Raw genomic sequence first — 17007 nt, 5'->3', positions numbered from 1 at the left:
TGCTCTGGGAATACATCCACCAAAATAACATCATAGTCTATGGTAAAACAGTGTTCAATTAACAACATTTTGGATAACACTACACCCAGGATGGCCCACAAAGCAAACTGGCAACTTCCTGTACATCTATAATATGATCAGATCTTAAATCATATAAGATTTACACTACTGCACTTATGTTTTCTTACTTGAATCATCCAGTACACAGAAGGTTTAGGATAACCATCTGGGGGTTGGCATTTTAAACCAACAGATTCTCCTTCATTAACAGTTTCTGTCATGGGATCTTCATTCTTAAAGCTGTTCAATTCTGATTTGCGGACAAAAACAGAATTAGACGTAGCTGTTCCCATCTCATTAGTGGCAAAACACTGATACTGACCTGAGGAAATTGAAAATTCTTTTAATTTGTTTTAAAACTTAACTCTGGAATATTCAAAAACTGTATATATTTTGCTGCATTAAAGGAATCACTTTACATTTGAACACAAAATTTACTAACACTTTATAGGATATATCTTAAACTGAATATACCTTATCAATAACACATGAAAATCAGCCAGCTCTGGTGAACTGATCAGAGTGAAAATTAATATGTAAACATACCCATATCTTCATCCCTGGGTGAAGTGATGACCAGCGTACCTCTTCCTGGTTGCTGAGAGATGCGATCATCATAAGTCTGCCACTTAAACTCTTTACCGTTCTTAACCCACCGATACCTGTGTTTAAAAGTTTATGAAACTTATATGAATAATAAAAATATGAAGGGTAAACCCATCTTTTTACACATGGGTAAACTTTCAAGTCTGAGTCCATATATGCTTGTGTTTAAGCTATGAAAATTCAGTGTTGGGTACCTGAAGTTTAAAGTAAACACTATGAGGAAACACTGTGATTAAATCCTACTTCTGGCACAGTCAGACTTTTCACACGTAAAATAAATTGACCTCAGAGGAGATTTCCAAGGAGAAAATCTACCAGAAGGTCTTTCTCCTTGTGGTAGCTTTTGACAAAAGGGAAGTTAACCTTCACAGAGCATCTGCCCAGCTGTTGTAGACCCCTTCTTGAAACATCAGAGTGAACTGAATGCTCTTTTTGGCTGACTTTAAGTTGACTTTGGAGTTCTCTACAGCCTACAGCTCCTGCTGAATTCAAGCTGCTGAGATGGGTAATTGGCCAACCAAACTGCAGAATGATGTGGCCCACAAAACATGTAACCAATATGTCTAGCTGGTCTAGTTCACTTGGTAAATACTTATCCAAAGCCTTCTTAAATTACACCCCATAGAGTTCCTGTTGGATGAAGGCAATGTGTTGAATAGTCTTGGGCCCCACATGTTTAAGGTCTTTTCAGCTGTTATGCATTAGCACCTTTTGATTTCTGAGATAACACTTTATAGAGTCATCTATGCCTCTTACACCAACAGGTAACTCTTTTTAAGTGTTGGCTGGGAACTATGCCTTCTAGGATTTTGTGAATCATGATATATTCCTCCCATCTGCATTCAGGAGAATAAAGCTGTAAAGTTGTTCCCAGTAGTTCAAATCCTCTATCAAATCAATGCAAGCTGAGAAAGATCTTTGCACACTTTCTACCTTTATAATCATGCCTTTCCTGAAAGGTGATCTCAGCACACAGCAGTATTCTACTAATAGCACTATTAGTGCTTTAAAGAGAATGGTTTTTCATCTCTTGTCATGAAGATCCACAAGACCCAACCTTCCACATTTTTAAAAGAGGCAATTGTTGTTCTGTTTTGTTCACAGAAAGTAAGGTCTCTCAGGTTATTCAATTCTAGTATGGTGGGGTTTATGCCTGTCCAGTATTCTGTACTGTCTTTATTTCTTCACTCTTTCACTCCATGAAGAGCATGTTGTTTTAAAAGACCCAGCTGTTTATCCTCCCCTAGGGGTTTGTCAGGAAAATGGGCATCTGACAAAGGCTAAGTAAATGTGTGTGTGAGAATAAAAGACGGGGTATGTAAATACATGGTTAAGGGAGGGAGCAACATGAGTGTAAGACTCTCTCCCCATTACATACAAACAGTCACCACAAATGTAATCACACAAAGATACAGACCTACACGGTGTAGTAATTAGTGTTACTGATTATGAGTCACCACAGGCCAACCTGGGGTTGGACCCCCATTGGTTCAAATCCTGTGCATGGCAGTCAGCCTACATACAACCCAGACGTTCATCCTCCCCTCAGGGCTAGCCAATAAATGGGTACCTTGCTTATGATTGAAGGGGAGGGATTCAAATACAGTAGTAAAGACAATGTACAGTACATATATACAAAGCTAAGAGATGGGGCAACATGAGTGTAAAACTCACTCCCTGTAACACAAAAAACAGTAATTACAAACAGTAATCATCAATACAGTTCTCACTAGAGAAAAGCCTCAGGCAGTGATGCCTGTTTCTTTCAAGATTTGAGAGGGTCTACAGCTCACAAGGCCAATCATGTACAAGTAAGGGGTGGGGAGTAGAACGTGAAGTGGCCCTTGAGCATATATGCATCATAGATATTCAAAATGAGGGTGCCAAATTCTGGGAATTTATGAGGGCTTGAGATTGGAAGCTTCCAAGTTCAAATCAATTGCAGGAGTACTGCCATTTTCAGGATATCAATTTCTTTTTCTAGGGAGAACTAATTCTTATGTGAGTGAGTGGATAACACTGCACAAATAAATGAGGGTAACTAAACTAATGAATAAAAATGCAGCATGAACTGTGACAAAAGGGAGCAAAGTTTTACCGTAACCAAAAAGTGAAAGGTCGAAATACTCCTCATGATTGAGGCTATTTTGTGTTAATAAGCTTTATTACTGTCACTAGTATAGTAAGAACTCTAACAATGTCTGAGCCAAGAAAGTTTGGTATGGACTCAAATAAAGGAATGTACCAAAAACAGTCAATCATAACCAAATCTGCAAAAAAGAGACTAGAGGTGATGAAAGAGAAACCACCAGAACACAAATATGTAGGAATGTTAGAAAATAAACAAAATAGAGATTTATTGAATTCAAGCATCCATTCAGCTGAAAATATACAGTTGAATTACATAATTGGGGGGTTCATAATAGTACCTACTTAATTAATCACAAAAGAGCTTAAGATTAAGGTGGGGCTGGAAACTTCTATGCTTTGGGTAGGGACATGAGTGAAGTCTATCTACATAGTAGAGGAAGTTGTACAGAACATATTCTATGGTTTCTAAATTATACATTTTATGGTGATTCGTTGAGCATTACGTGAAATAAAGTTATGTACTAGTTGAATTGCAGCTGTACTGACATACATTATGTATCTAATGGTGAACATTACGTGATGTACAATTACGTACTGGTTGAAATGCAGTAGTACTACGGTGACATACATCATGTATGTAATGGTGAATGTTAAGCAATGTAAAGTTACATACTTGCTGCACTGCATTAATACTGTGTAGACACATGTTATTTGAAATTATTACAGAGCAAGACATGAAGGTTACAAAACTAAAGCTGGAGTTAAAGAAATTGAAAATCATTTCAGGATCATGAAGGGTGTCATAAAATGACTTTGAAAGTTAGGAAACAGAAAATTACAGTCACTGAGTAAGTAAAAAGATTTAATATATAGGGATTCAGGAGACACAAAATCAGAGGAGAGAAAGTAAAATCATCCAAAAAGCCAAAAAATCTAATGGGTCTTTTCAAGATATACAGTCAGAGGAGAGGACTAAAATGCATACAAAATCTTTTGACAATAATGAGCAAGGAGGTGCAGAAAGAGCAACATCAGCATCTGTTCAATTACAGGAAATGATTAAAATGCATACAGAGAGTAGAGAGGTGCAGAGAGAACACTATCAGCAGCTGTTCAATTAGAGGAAAGGACTAAAACATACACAATTTACTGGCTGTACTGGGCAGGAAAGTTTAGAAACAGTAGCAGGGAGAAGTAAAAAGAGAAATGTTAGCATCTAATAAACAGAGGTGGATCAGGAAGATTGATAAAGAGGAACAACGACCATGAGCCATACAAACAGAGGTACACATGAAGTTAAGTGAAGCTAATGAAAGAATTATGTGCACTGTTGGAGATGGAGCAATCAAGCAACTTTATGGGCTACATGATGGAGGGTCTGGAAAGCTGCAGTGCACACAAGATCAGCACTTGCTAGCTGAAAGAAAGAGTTTTGAGAAAGCCAGAGAACAGAAAGAGACAATTTGACACAGAAGTATCTAGCTGAAAAGTGAGAAGCAAATAATTAGAAAGATCAATGAAGCAGAAGGTCGATAGATGTAAGCCAGTGACTGCTTCTGATTTGAAAGATCAAACACCTGATAAGGAAGAAAGGGGAAAGAATGAGGAAATGCTTATGAAAAGACTGCTGCACACTACGGAACTGCCAGATGCAATCTTGATGATAAGAAAGAAAGGTGAATTGGTGATTATAGCTAAGACATAAAGGGGGTTATTAGGTACAGTAGGGTTGAGGGTCAAGTCAATTGGGAGGTAAGTTTGAATGGAGAAAAACTGGAGGAAGTAAAGTGTTTTAGATATCTGGGAGTGGATCTGGCAGCAGATGGAACCATGGAAGTGGAAGTGGATCATAGGCTGGGGGAGGGGGCGAAAATCCTGGGAGCCTTGAAGAATGTGTGGAAGTCGAGAACATTATCTCGGAAAGCAAAAATGGGTATGTTTGAAGGAATAGTGGTTCCAACAATGTTGTATGGTTGCGAGGCGTGGGCTATAGATAGAGTTGTGTGCAGGAGGATGGATGTGCTGGAAATGAGATGTTTGAGGACAATGTGTGGTGTGAGGTGGTTTGATCGAGTAAGTAACGTAAGGGTAAGAGAGATGTGTGGAAATAAAAAGGGCGTGGTTGAGAGAGCAGAAGAGGGTGTTTTGAAATGGTTTGGGCACATGGAGAGAATGAGTGAGGAAAGATTGACCAAGAGGATATATGTGTCGGAGGTGGAGGGAACGAGGAGAAGTGGGAGACCAAATTGGAGGTGGAAAGATGGAGTGAAAAAGATTTTGTGTGATCGGGGCCTGAACATGCAGGAGGGTGAAAGGAGGGCAAGGAATAGAGTGAATTGGATCGATGTGGTATACCGGGGTTGACGTGCTGTCAGTGGATTGAATCAGGGCATGTGAAGCGTCTGGGGTAAACCATGGAAAGCTGTGTAGGTATGTATATTTGCGTGTGTGGACGTATGTATATACATGTGTATGGGGGTGGGTTGGGCCATTTCTTTCATCTGTTTCCTTGTGCTACCTCGCAAACGCGGGAGACAGCGACAAAGCAAAAAAAAAAAAAATAAATAAAAAAAAAATAAAGGGGGTAACTACCTATAGGTACATTTGACTAAAAGTCATCCAGCAAAGAGGTACTAAGGAAAGCTAAGAAACTTAAAAAAGGAAAGGTGGAATTCAGTAGGATAGTCATCAAATATGATACATCAGAGGAAAAGAGAGAGAAATGCAAAGAATAAGGTCAGAAGACACTAAACTTGAGACATCAAAAGAGGCAAGAAGATGAAACAGCCCAGCCAGCACAGCACAAGGGGCAGGAGTGTTAGGAGACAGTAATGTTACACTGAAAAATGTATTCAAATGATGGATCAAAATAATCAGTGGCAAAGAGATGGGATTCAAAAATCAGGGAAGATGGTAAAGTACTGATAAGAAGAAATTTCAATTATAGAGAGACAGACGGGGGAATTAAAATTCTCATGATGAGAAGTGTCATACACAAACAAGTTGCTTTAAATGTAAACAAGAAACTTCCTGTACCATTAAGTCAGTGACCACAATACAATGAGAGGGACAGATACACCTTCATCGGCAGATCTAATCTCACATACTTGCACAGGCATTGAGAATGTCATAAAAAATACACCTACTAAATGAGATCATAAATAATAAAGTCTGACTATAAGTAGAGGTGGTCATTTAAAGCTCAAATTTAATTATTTGATAAATGATGACATTAAAAAAGCAGAGGTGAGACAAGACACAGAGAGGAAATGTAACTGTGGAAGTTACACAAACCTCAACAACTTCTATGGTAAAACAGAGTGGGAAACAGAGTTCAGTAGCTAGGAGTCAGGGCTCTGTGGTGAGAGGTTCTGTGAAATCTGTAATGAAGGAGTAGGAAATGAGAACATCCCAACACTAGTGTGACAGAAAAGGGAGGTTTTAGAAGACACTAAGATATCTAAAAAAAAAAGACATTTACAGAATACTAATAAAATGTTACATAATAGAAAGCTCATGGATGGCCCTGATGATATTTCACATGCTGATGATGTTTGCATAAATGCAAGATAAACCTCCTGAAATACTATTCAAGATGTCACTGGATAGAGGTAAAGTGTCAAGGGAATAGAAAAGGGCAACTGTATCATACCTCTCAATAAGAAAGGAGACTGGGAGCATAGCACTACAGTACAGACGAGTCTAAACATAGAGTGTAGTCTGTATGGTTCAAGAAAAGATCATGAGAAAGCAAATGGATGACTTTCTACAAAGGAGAAATTACCTAAATGAGAGACAACATGGTTTTAGGGAAAACAAGTCATGAGTAAATAACTTCGAACTCTCTATTTGAGAGTAAGGTCTGTCTAGGTCAAAAGTGAATGCTGGGTAGACTGTTTGTATCTAGACTGCTAGAAAGCATTTGACACTATCCTGCAAGAGAGGCTGATCAAATAGCCAATTCAAAAGGCAGGAATAAGGAGGAAAACTCTTTCAATGGACAGAAAATTATCTTAGCTGAAGGGAACAAAAGGATGCATGTTGGAGAAGCTTTCTTTAGATGGTCAAAAAGACCAGTGGACTGCCACATACTTTAGTTCTTTGACCATTACTCTTCTTGATCTAAGTAAATGACTTGCCTGAGGATATGGAATCCTATCTGAATGTTTCTAGATGATGCAAAGGTCATGAGGAATTTGAAAAGTGAGGAGGATTACCAAAACAGACTTAAAAGTTAGTTGATGAAACTCAACCTGAGCAAATGCAAAGAAATGAGGATGGGCAAATAGTGAAAGAAGACCTCAACATTATTATCATCAAGCATGAAATAAGCTTCAGGATTCAGGATCCTGTGTCTTGGAAGGACTTGGGAGCTGACATCATCCCCAACCTGTCACCAAAGTCCCACATTAGGAGAATAATTAAAGAGAGAAACTGTCCTTCAAGTATATGGATAGGAAACTTTTAGGAAGCTGTTCGTATCATACATAAGGCCAAGGAACCCAAGGAAGCACAAAGAACTATTAGAGAAGGTCCAGGGGCAGACAAAAAAGATGGTACCAGAATTAACAAAAAGAGTTACAGAGAATGGCATGAAGATTTAAATTTCTCATCCTTGGAAAAGAGTAAAGTGACGGAGTGTTTGATGATAGGGTGACAGATGTAGGGTGTTTGAGCTGGAAAGGTAGGCAAAATGAGTCACGGAAAGTAATTTAGTGAAAAGAGAGGAGGTGGTGAAATCCTTGTGCAATATAAAATGTGGCAAGTCATCTGGAGTGGATGGGAATGCAGTTGAATTTCTAACAAAAGGAAGTGATAGTGTTGTTGACAGGTTAGTCAAGATTATCAGTGTATGCATGGTTCATGGTGAGGTGCCTGAGGATTGACATAAAGCACATATGTATAGTGCTTTTCATAAAGGCAAGGGGAAAAAATGAACTATTCAAATTATAGAGGTACAAGTCTGCTGAACACACCTGGTAAGTTGTATGGAAAAAAGTGGTGACTGAGAAGGTGGTGGCATGCACAGAGCATCAGATTAGGGGGGAACAATGTGGTTTAAGGATTGGCTGAGGATGAGTGGATCTGGAGTTTGGTTCAAAGAATGTGTCTGAGAAATAGTTAAAGAAACAGGAGGATTTGTAAGTGACATTCATGGATCAGGAGATAGCATATGATAGGGTTGATCGAGATACTTTGTGAGAGGTATTATGAATATATGGAGAGGGAGGAAAGCTATGATGCAGCGAGGAATTTTCATCAAGACAGTATGGCATGTATGTAAGTAGGTAGAGAGGAGAGTGAATATTTCCAAGGAAATGTTGGAATGTAGCAGGGATGTGTAATGTCTGCCAAGATTGTTTAATTTCTTGATAGATGGAGTGGTGAGGGAGGTAAATATGAGGGTCTTGGAGAGTGTGGCAGGCATACAGCCGCAAGGGGTGAGAGGATTAGGTAAGCGAGTCAGCTGTTGTTAGCCAATGACATGACACTGATGGCATTACCGAAACGTACGTTTACCAATGGCATCTCAGCTATGTCTCTTTCTTGCATATCAACTGACCAATCTATGTCTTCTATCTCACTCTTGTATCTCCCATGATGATGTGATCATTACACGAAAGTGCAATTAAGAACTTAACATGTTTCATTTTCCTATAGTTTTATACACCAATGTGACCTCTTGCAAAATATATATATATATATATATATATATATATATATATATATATATATATATATATATATTTAGGTACAGTAGGGTTGAGGGTCAAGTCAATTGGGAGGTGAGTTTGAATGGAGAAAAACTGGAGGAAGTAAAGTGTTTTAGATATCTGGGAGTGGATCTGGCAGCAGATGGAACCATGGAATCGGAAGTGGATCATAGGCTGGGGGAGGGGGCGAAAATTCTGGGAGCCTTGAAGAATGTGTGGAAGTCGAGAACATTATCTCGGAAAGCAAAAATGGGTATGTGTGAAGGAATAGTGGTTCCAACAATGTTGTATGGTTGCGAGGCGTGGGCTATGGATAGAGTGGTGCGCAGGAGGATGGATGTGCTGGAAATGAGATGTTTGAGGACAATGTGTGGTGTGAGGTGGTTTGATCGAGTAAGTAACGTAAGGGTAAGAGAGATGTGTGGAAATAAAAAGAGCGTGGTTGAGAGAGCAGAAGAGGGTGTTTTGAGATGGTTTGGGCACATGGAGAGAATGAGTGAGGAAAGATTGACCAAGAGGATATATGTGTCGGAGGTGGAGGGAACGAGGAGAAGAGGGAGACCAAATTGGAGGTGGAAAGATGGAGTGAAGAAGATTTTGTGTGATCGGGGCCTGAACATGCAGGACGGTGAAAGGAGGGCAAGGAATAGAGTGAATTGGAGCGATTTGGTATACCGGGGTTGACGTGCTGTCAGTGGATTGAATCAGGGCATGTGAAGCGTCTGGGGTAAACCATGGAAAGCTGTGTAGGTATGTATATTTGCGTGTGTGGACGTATGTATATACATGTGTATGGGGGTGGGTTGGGCCATTTCTTTCGTCTGTTTCCTTGCGCTACGTCGCAAACGCGGGAGACAGCGGCAAAAAAAAAAAAAATATATATATATATATATATATATATATATATATATATATATATATATATATATATATATATATATATATATATATATTCTTTTAAAAGAATATATATATATATATATATATATATATTTTTTTTTTCAAACTATTCGCCATTTCCCGCGTTAGCGAGGTAGCGTTAAGAACAGAGAACTGGGCCACTGAGGGAATATCCTCACCTGGCCCCCTTCTCTGTTCCTTCTTTTGGAAAATTAAAAAAAATTGAGAGGGGAGGATTTCCAGCCCCCCGCTCCCTCCCCTTTTAGTCGCCTTCTACGACACGCAGGGAATACGTGGGAAGTATTCTTTCTCCCCTATCCCCAGGGATAATATATATATATATATATATATATATATATATATATATATATATATATATATATATATATATATATATATATATATTTTTTTTTTTTTTTGCTTTGCTGCTGTCTCCCGCGTTTGCGAGGTAGCGCAAGGAAACAGACGAAAGAAATGGCCCAACCCACCCCCATACACATGTACATACATACGTCCACACACGCAAATATACATACCTACACAGCTTTCCATGGTTTACCCCAGACGCTTCACATGCCTTGATTCGCTCCACTGACAGCACGTCAACCCCGGTATACCACATCGCTCCAATTCACTCTATTCCTTGCCCTCCTTTCACCCTCCTGCATGCTCAGGCCCTGATCACACAAAATCTTTTTCACTCCATCTTTCCACCTCCAATTTGGTCTCCCTCTTCTCCTCGTTCTCTCCACCTCCGACACATATATTCTCTTGGTCAATCTTTCCTCACTCATTCTCCCCATGTGCCCAAACCATTTCAAAACACCCTCTTCTGCTCTCTCAACCACGCTCTTTTTATTTCCACACATCTCTCTTACCCTTACGTTACTTACTCGATCAAACCACCTCACACCACACATTGTCCTCAAACATCTCATTTCCAGCACATCCATCCTCCTGCGCACAACTCTATCCATAGCCCACGCCTCGCAACCATACAACATTGTTGGAACCACTATTCCTTCAAACATACCCATTTTTGCTTTCCGAGATAATGTTCTCGGCTTCCACACATTCTTCAAGGCTCCCAGAATTTTCGCCCCCTCCCCCACCCTATGATCCACTTCCGCTTCCATGGTTCCATCCGCTGCCAGATCCACTCCCAGATATCTAAAACACTTCACTTCCTCCAGTATTTCTCCATTCAAACTCACCTCCCAATTGGCTTGACCCTCAACCCTACTGTACCTAATAACCTTGCTCTTATTCACATTTACTCTTAACTTTCTTCTTTCACACACTTTACCAAACTCAGTCACCAGCTTCTGCAGTTTCTCACATGAATCAGCCACCAGCGCTGTATCATCAGTGAACAACAACTGACTCACTTCCCAAGCTCTCTCATCCCAAACAGACTTCATACTTGCCCCTCTTTCCAAAACTCTTGCATTCACCTCCCTAACAACCCCATCCATAAACAAATTAAACAACCATGGAGACATCACACACCTCTGCCGCAAACCTACATTCACTGAGAACCAATCACTTTCCTCTCTTCCTACACGTACACATGCCTTACATCCTCGATAAAAACTTTTCACTGCTTCTAACAACTTGCCTCCCACACCATATATTCTTAATACCTTCCACAGAGCATCTCTATCAACTCTATCATATGCCTTCTCCAGATCCATAAATGCTACATACAAATCCATTTGCTTTTCTAAGTATTTCTCACATACATTCTTCAAAGCAAACACCTGATCCACACATCCTCTACCACTTCTGAAACCACACTGCTCTTCCCCAATCTGATGCTCTGTACATGCCTTCACCCTCTCAATCAATATCCTCCCATATAATTTACCAGGAATACTCAGCAAACTTATACCTCTGTAATTTGAGCACTCACTCTTATCCCCTTTGCCTTTGTACAATGGCACTATGCACGCATTCCGCCAATCCTCAGGCACCTCACCATGAGTCATACATACATTAAATAACCTTACCAACCAGTCAACAATACAGTCACCCCCTTTTTTAATAAATTCCACTGCAATACCATCCAAACCTGCTGCCTTGCCGGCTTTCATCTTCCGCAAAGCTTTTACTACCTCTTCTCTGTTTACCAAATCATTTTCCCTAACCCTCTCACTTTGCACACCACCTCGACCAAAACACCCTATATCTGCCACTCTATCATCAATATATATATATATATATATATATATATATATATATATCTATTTATTTATATCAATGTCTCCCGCGTTTGCGAGGTAACGCAAGGAAACAGCCGAAAGAAATGGCCCAACCTACCCCCATACACATGTATATACACAAACTTCCACACACGCAAATAAACATACCTATGCATCTCAATGTACACATATATATACACACACAGACACATACATATATACCCATGCACACAATTCACACTGTCTGCCTTTATTCATTCTCATCGCCACCTCGCCACACATGGAATACCATCCCCCTCCCCCCTCATGTGTGCGGGGTAGCGCTAGGAAAAGACAACAAAGGCCTCATTCGTTCACACTCAGTCTCTAGCTGTCATGCAATAATGCCCGAAACCACAGCTCCCTTTCCACATCCAGGCCCCACACAGCTTTCCATGGTTTACCCCAGACACTACACATGCCCTGATTCAATCCACTGACAGCACATCAACCCCGGTATACCACATTGATCCAATTCACTCTATTCCTTGCCCTCCTTTCACCCTCCTGCATGTTCAGGCCCCGACCACTCAAAATCTTTTTCACTCCATCTTTCCACCTCCAATTTGGTCTCCCACTTCTCCTCGTTCCCTCCACCTCCGACACATATATCCTCTTGGTCAATCTTTCCTCACTTATTCTCTCCATGTGCCCAAACCATTTCAAAACACCCTCTTCTGCTCTCTCAACCACGCTCTTTTTATTTCCACACATCTCTCTTACCCTTACATTACTTACTCGATCAAACCACCTCACACCACATATTGTCCTCAAACATCTCATTTCCAGCACATCCATCCTCCTGCGCACAACTCTATCCATAGCCCACGCCTCGCAACCATACAACATTGTTGGAACCACTATTCCTTCAAACATACCCATTTTTGCTTTCCGAGATAATGTTCTCGACTTCCACGCGTTCTTCAAGGCTCCCAGAATTTTCGCCCCCTCCCCCACCCTATGATCCACTTCCGCTTCCATGGTTCCATCCGCTGCCAGATCCACTCCCAGATATCTAAAACACTTCACTTCCTCCAGTTTTTCTCCATTCAAACTCACCTCCCAATTGACTTGACCCTCAACCCTACTGTACCTAATAACCTTGCTCTTATTCACATTTACTCTTAACTTTCTTCTTTCACACACTTTACCAAACTCAGTCACCAGCTTCTGCAGTTTCTCACATGAATCAGCCACCAGTGCTGTATCATCAGCGAACAACAACTGACTCACTTCCCAAGCTCTCTCATCCCCAACAGACTTCATACTTGCCCCTCTTTCCAAAACTCTTGCATTCACCTCCCTAACAACCCCATCCATAAACAAATTAAACAACCATGGAGACATCACACACCCCTGCCGTAAACCTACATTCACTGAGAACCAACACACCCCTGCCGCAAACCTACATTCACTGAGAACCAATCACTTTCCTCTCTTCCTACACGTACACATGCCTTACATCCTCGATAAAAACTTTTCACTGCTTCTAACAACTTGCCTCCCACACCATATATTCTTAATACCTTCCACAGAGCATCTCTATCAACTCTATCATATGCCTTCTCCAGATCCATAAATGCTACATACAAATCCATTTGCTTTTCTAAGTATTTCTCACATACATTCTTCAAAGCAAACACCTGATCCACACATCCTCTACCACTTCTGAAACCACACTGCTCTTCCCCAATCTGATGCTCTGTACATGCCTTCACCCTCTCAATCAATATCCTCCCATATAATTTACCAGGAATACTCAGCAAACTTATACCTCTGTAATTTGAGCACTCACTCTTATCTCCTTTGCCTTTGTACAATGGCACTATGCACACATTCCGCCAATCCTCAGGCACCTCACCATGAGTCATACATACATTAAATAACCTTACCAACCAGTCAACAATACAGTCACCCCCTTTTTTAATAAATTCCACTGCAATACCATCCAAACCTGCTGCCTTTCTTTTTTCTTTTAAACTATTCGCCATTTCCCGCGTTAGCGAGGTAGCATTAAGAACAGAGGACTGGGCCTTTGAGGGAATACCCTCACCTGGCCCAATTCTCTGTTCCTTCTTTTGGAAAATTAAAAAAAAAACGAGAGGGGAGGATTTCCAGCCCCCCGCTCCCTCCCCTTTTAGTCGCCTTCTACAACACGCAGGGAATACGTGGGAAGTATTCTTAATCCCCTATCCCCAGGGTTTGGATGATATTGCAGTGGAATTTATTTAAAAAGGGGGTGACTGTGTTGTTGACTGGTTGGTGAGGATATTCAATGTATTCATTACTTACTCCATCAAACCAACTCACATCACATAGTGTCCTCAAACATTTCATTTCCAACACATCCACCCTCCTCTGCACAGCCTAAATCTATAGCCCATGCCTAGCAACCATATAACAGTGTTGGAACCACTATTCCTTCAAACATACCCATTTTTGCTCTCTGGGATAACGTTCTTGCCTTCCACACATTCTTCAACGCTCCCAGAAACTTCGCCCCCTCTGTGACCCACTTCCACTTTTATAGTTCCATCCGCTGCTAAATCCACTCCCAGATATCTAAAGCACTTCACTTCCTTCAGTTTTTCTCCATTCAAACTTACATCCCAATTAACTTGTCCCTCAACCCTACTGTACCTAATAAACTTGCTCTTATTCACATTTACTCTCAGCTTCCTTCTTTCACGCACTTTAACAAACTCAGTCACCAACTTCTGCAGTTTCTCACCTGAATCAGCCACCACCGCAGTATCATCATTGAACAACAATCAACTCACTTCCTAAGCCCTCTCATCCACAACAGGCTGCATACTTGCCCCTCTGTCCAAAACTCTTGCATTCACTTCCCTAACAACCCCATCCATAAACAAAGTAAACAGCCATGGAGACATCACGCATCCCTGCCGCAAACTGATTTTCACTGGGAACCAATCACATTCCTTTCTTCCTACTCATACACATGCCTTACATCCACCGGTGGCTGATTCGAGTGAGAAACTGCAGAATTTGGTGACTGAGTTTGGAAAAGTGTGTGAAAGGAGAAAGTTGAGAGCAAATGTGAATAAGAGTAAGGTTATTGGGTACAGCAAAGTTGAGGGACAAAAGTTAGCCGGGATGTAAGTTTGAATGGAGAAAAATTGGAAGTAAAGTGTTTTATATATCCAAGAGTAAACTTGGCAGCAAATGGACCCATGGAAGCAGAAGTGAGTCATATGGTGGGGGTTGGGGCAAAAGTTCTGGGAGCAATGAAGAACATGTAGAAAGAGAGAACATTATCTTGGAGAGCAAAAATGGGTATGTTTGAAGAAATAGTAGTTTTAACAATATTATTTGGTTGCAAGGTATGGGATATAGATAGGGTTGTACAGAGAAGGGTGAATATGTTGGAAATGAAATGTTTGAGGACAGTATGTGGTGTGAGGTGGTTTAATTGAGTAAGCAATGAAAGGGTAAGAGAGATGTCTGGTAATGGAGAATGGAGAGAATGAGTGAGGAAAGGATGACAAAGAGAATATATGTGTCAGAAGTGGAAGGAACAAAAAGTGGGAGACTATATGGAGGTTGAAGGATGGAGTGAAAAGGATTTTGAGCAACTGAGGTCTGAATCTGCAGGAGGGTGAGAGGTACGCACAAAATTGAGGGAATTGGAACAATGCGGTATACTGGGCTTGACATGCAGTCAGTCGACTAAACCAGGGTTTATAAAACATATAGGGTAAACCATGGAAAGGAAAGGTCTGTGGGGCTTGGATGTGGATAGGGAGTTGTGTTTCAGTGCATTACACATGACAGCTAGAGACTGAGTGTGAATGAATGTGGCTTAATTTGTCTGTTTTCCTGGTGATACCTTACTGAAGCAGGGGACAGCAATGCTGTTTCCTGTAGGGAGGGGTGGCACTGGGAATGGATGAAGGCAAGCAAGTATGAATATGTAGATGTGTATATATGTGTATGTCTGTATGTATATGTGTGTATGCTGATATGTATATGTTTGTATATGTGCGTGTATGAGCATTTATAGGTGTATATGTGTGTATGAGTGGATGGGCTGTTCTTTGTTTCCTGGCACTACCTTGCTAATGTAGGAAACAATGATAAAGTATAATTAAACAGATATCAATATATATATATTCCACATTTCCGGCATTAGCAAGGTAGCACTCCAAAAAGAGGACTAAGCCTTAGAGGGAAAATCCTCACTTGGCCCCCTTGTCTGTTTCTTCTTTTGGAAAAGTAAACCAGGAGGGAGGATTTCTAAGACATGCAGGGAATACATGGGAAGTATTCTTTCTTCCCTATCCCCAGGATGTGTGTACGTGCATTCATGTATACTTATGTAAATATGAGGAAATGGATTATTATTCATCTGTTTCCTGGCACTACCTCACTAACCTGGGAAATGGAGATCAAGTATCATAAATAAAAGAATAGACAACTAAAAGCATTATAAGAAACAGTGTTAGTTGAAATGGTGTCAGTTTACAGTGACCAACATACTTTGGGGCAGGTTCTCCCTCAGCTTCACATTCAATGATAAATGGCTTGTCATTTTCATCCTGTCTGGAGGCCACCTGGAAGAGTAGTTCCTCATTGGAGGGAGGTTGTTTAGTCATCATGGGTGGGTATTTGATGACACCTTCACACACCATGGTCCCCACTATCACGACCATCAACACTGTACGTACTACACCATCACCTGACGACATGGTCTGACCTTCCTCTCACACCACCTGCAAAAGGAACAAAAATTACCACATAATTACAAATGATAATTGTCCAGACACCTTGCAATATTGCTTATTGAGCATCATATAAACATGATAATTCAGGAAAATTGTATAAGTACTGGACTAAATACATTCACATAAGTGGGTAGGAAAGAGGTTGGTTCAGAATATTAACACTAATTACCATTATCATCTCTAATAACATCATGAGTCTGTACCTTATACCCAAAGAACACTACTATTACCATTAATTCACCATCGACCAGCATCACAGTAGATCAAATACCTCAGCCAATAATATCTGACCTTGAACTGAAAGATGTAGTCAACCATGGTGAGCTGAACAGGTTGGAAAATGCGTGTACAAACAGACAATAAATTTGATGCTATTCTGTTAGCCGAGTCTGGCATGCAGGAGTGGAGCAAAATGAATGCCATATGTCCCTTCAAGTTGGAAGAAGAGGAAGGGTTTTGAGTAATAACACCATTTAAGCATATTTAAGCATACACTTCAAATCTTTTTACTGGTGGCTGTTGTTAAAAAAGCAGGTTTACCGTGCCATGACTTTAGAGGTCTTCTACCCCCACAATAAAGGCAAGTCTAAGCTGCTGAGTCGGGTCACTGTTGGAAGCCCATGTAACCAGGGCTTTCTTGACCTCTCTACT

At 40.5% G+C, this 17007-nt stretch overlaps 1 protein-coding gene across 1 annotated transcript in view; it reads right to left on the bottom strand.

Annotated features, from left to right (window-relative positions):
• The window catches only part of Nrg (Neuroglian), a 206214-nt gene that overhangs the window by 151322 nt on the left and 37885 nt on the right, over positions 1-17007 (bottom strand). Inside the window, exons 2-4 of the mRNA XM_071695113.1 lie at positions 16112-16344; positions 607-722; positions 189-382 (exon numbers count right to left, since the gene is read on the bottom strand). Of these exons, the coding sequence (XP_071551214.1) occupies positions 189-382; positions 607-722; positions 16112-16320 (519 nt within the window). The 5' untranslated portion in view covers positions 16321-16344. The remainder of the gene's footprint in view (positions 1-188; positions 383-606; positions 723-16111; positions 16345-17007) is intronic.

This window comes from Panulirus ornatus, chromosome 57, assembly GCF_036320965.1.
Source record: "Panulirus ornatus isolate Po-2019 chromosome 57, ASM3632096v1, whole genome shotgun sequence".
Classification (NCBI taxonomy): domain Eukaryota; kingdom Metazoa; phylum Arthropoda; class Malacostraca; order Decapoda; family Palinuridae; genus Panulirus; species Panulirus ornatus.
Note: the sequence above shows the minus strand (reverse complement) of the source record. Positions and strands in the feature narration are given on the sequence as shown.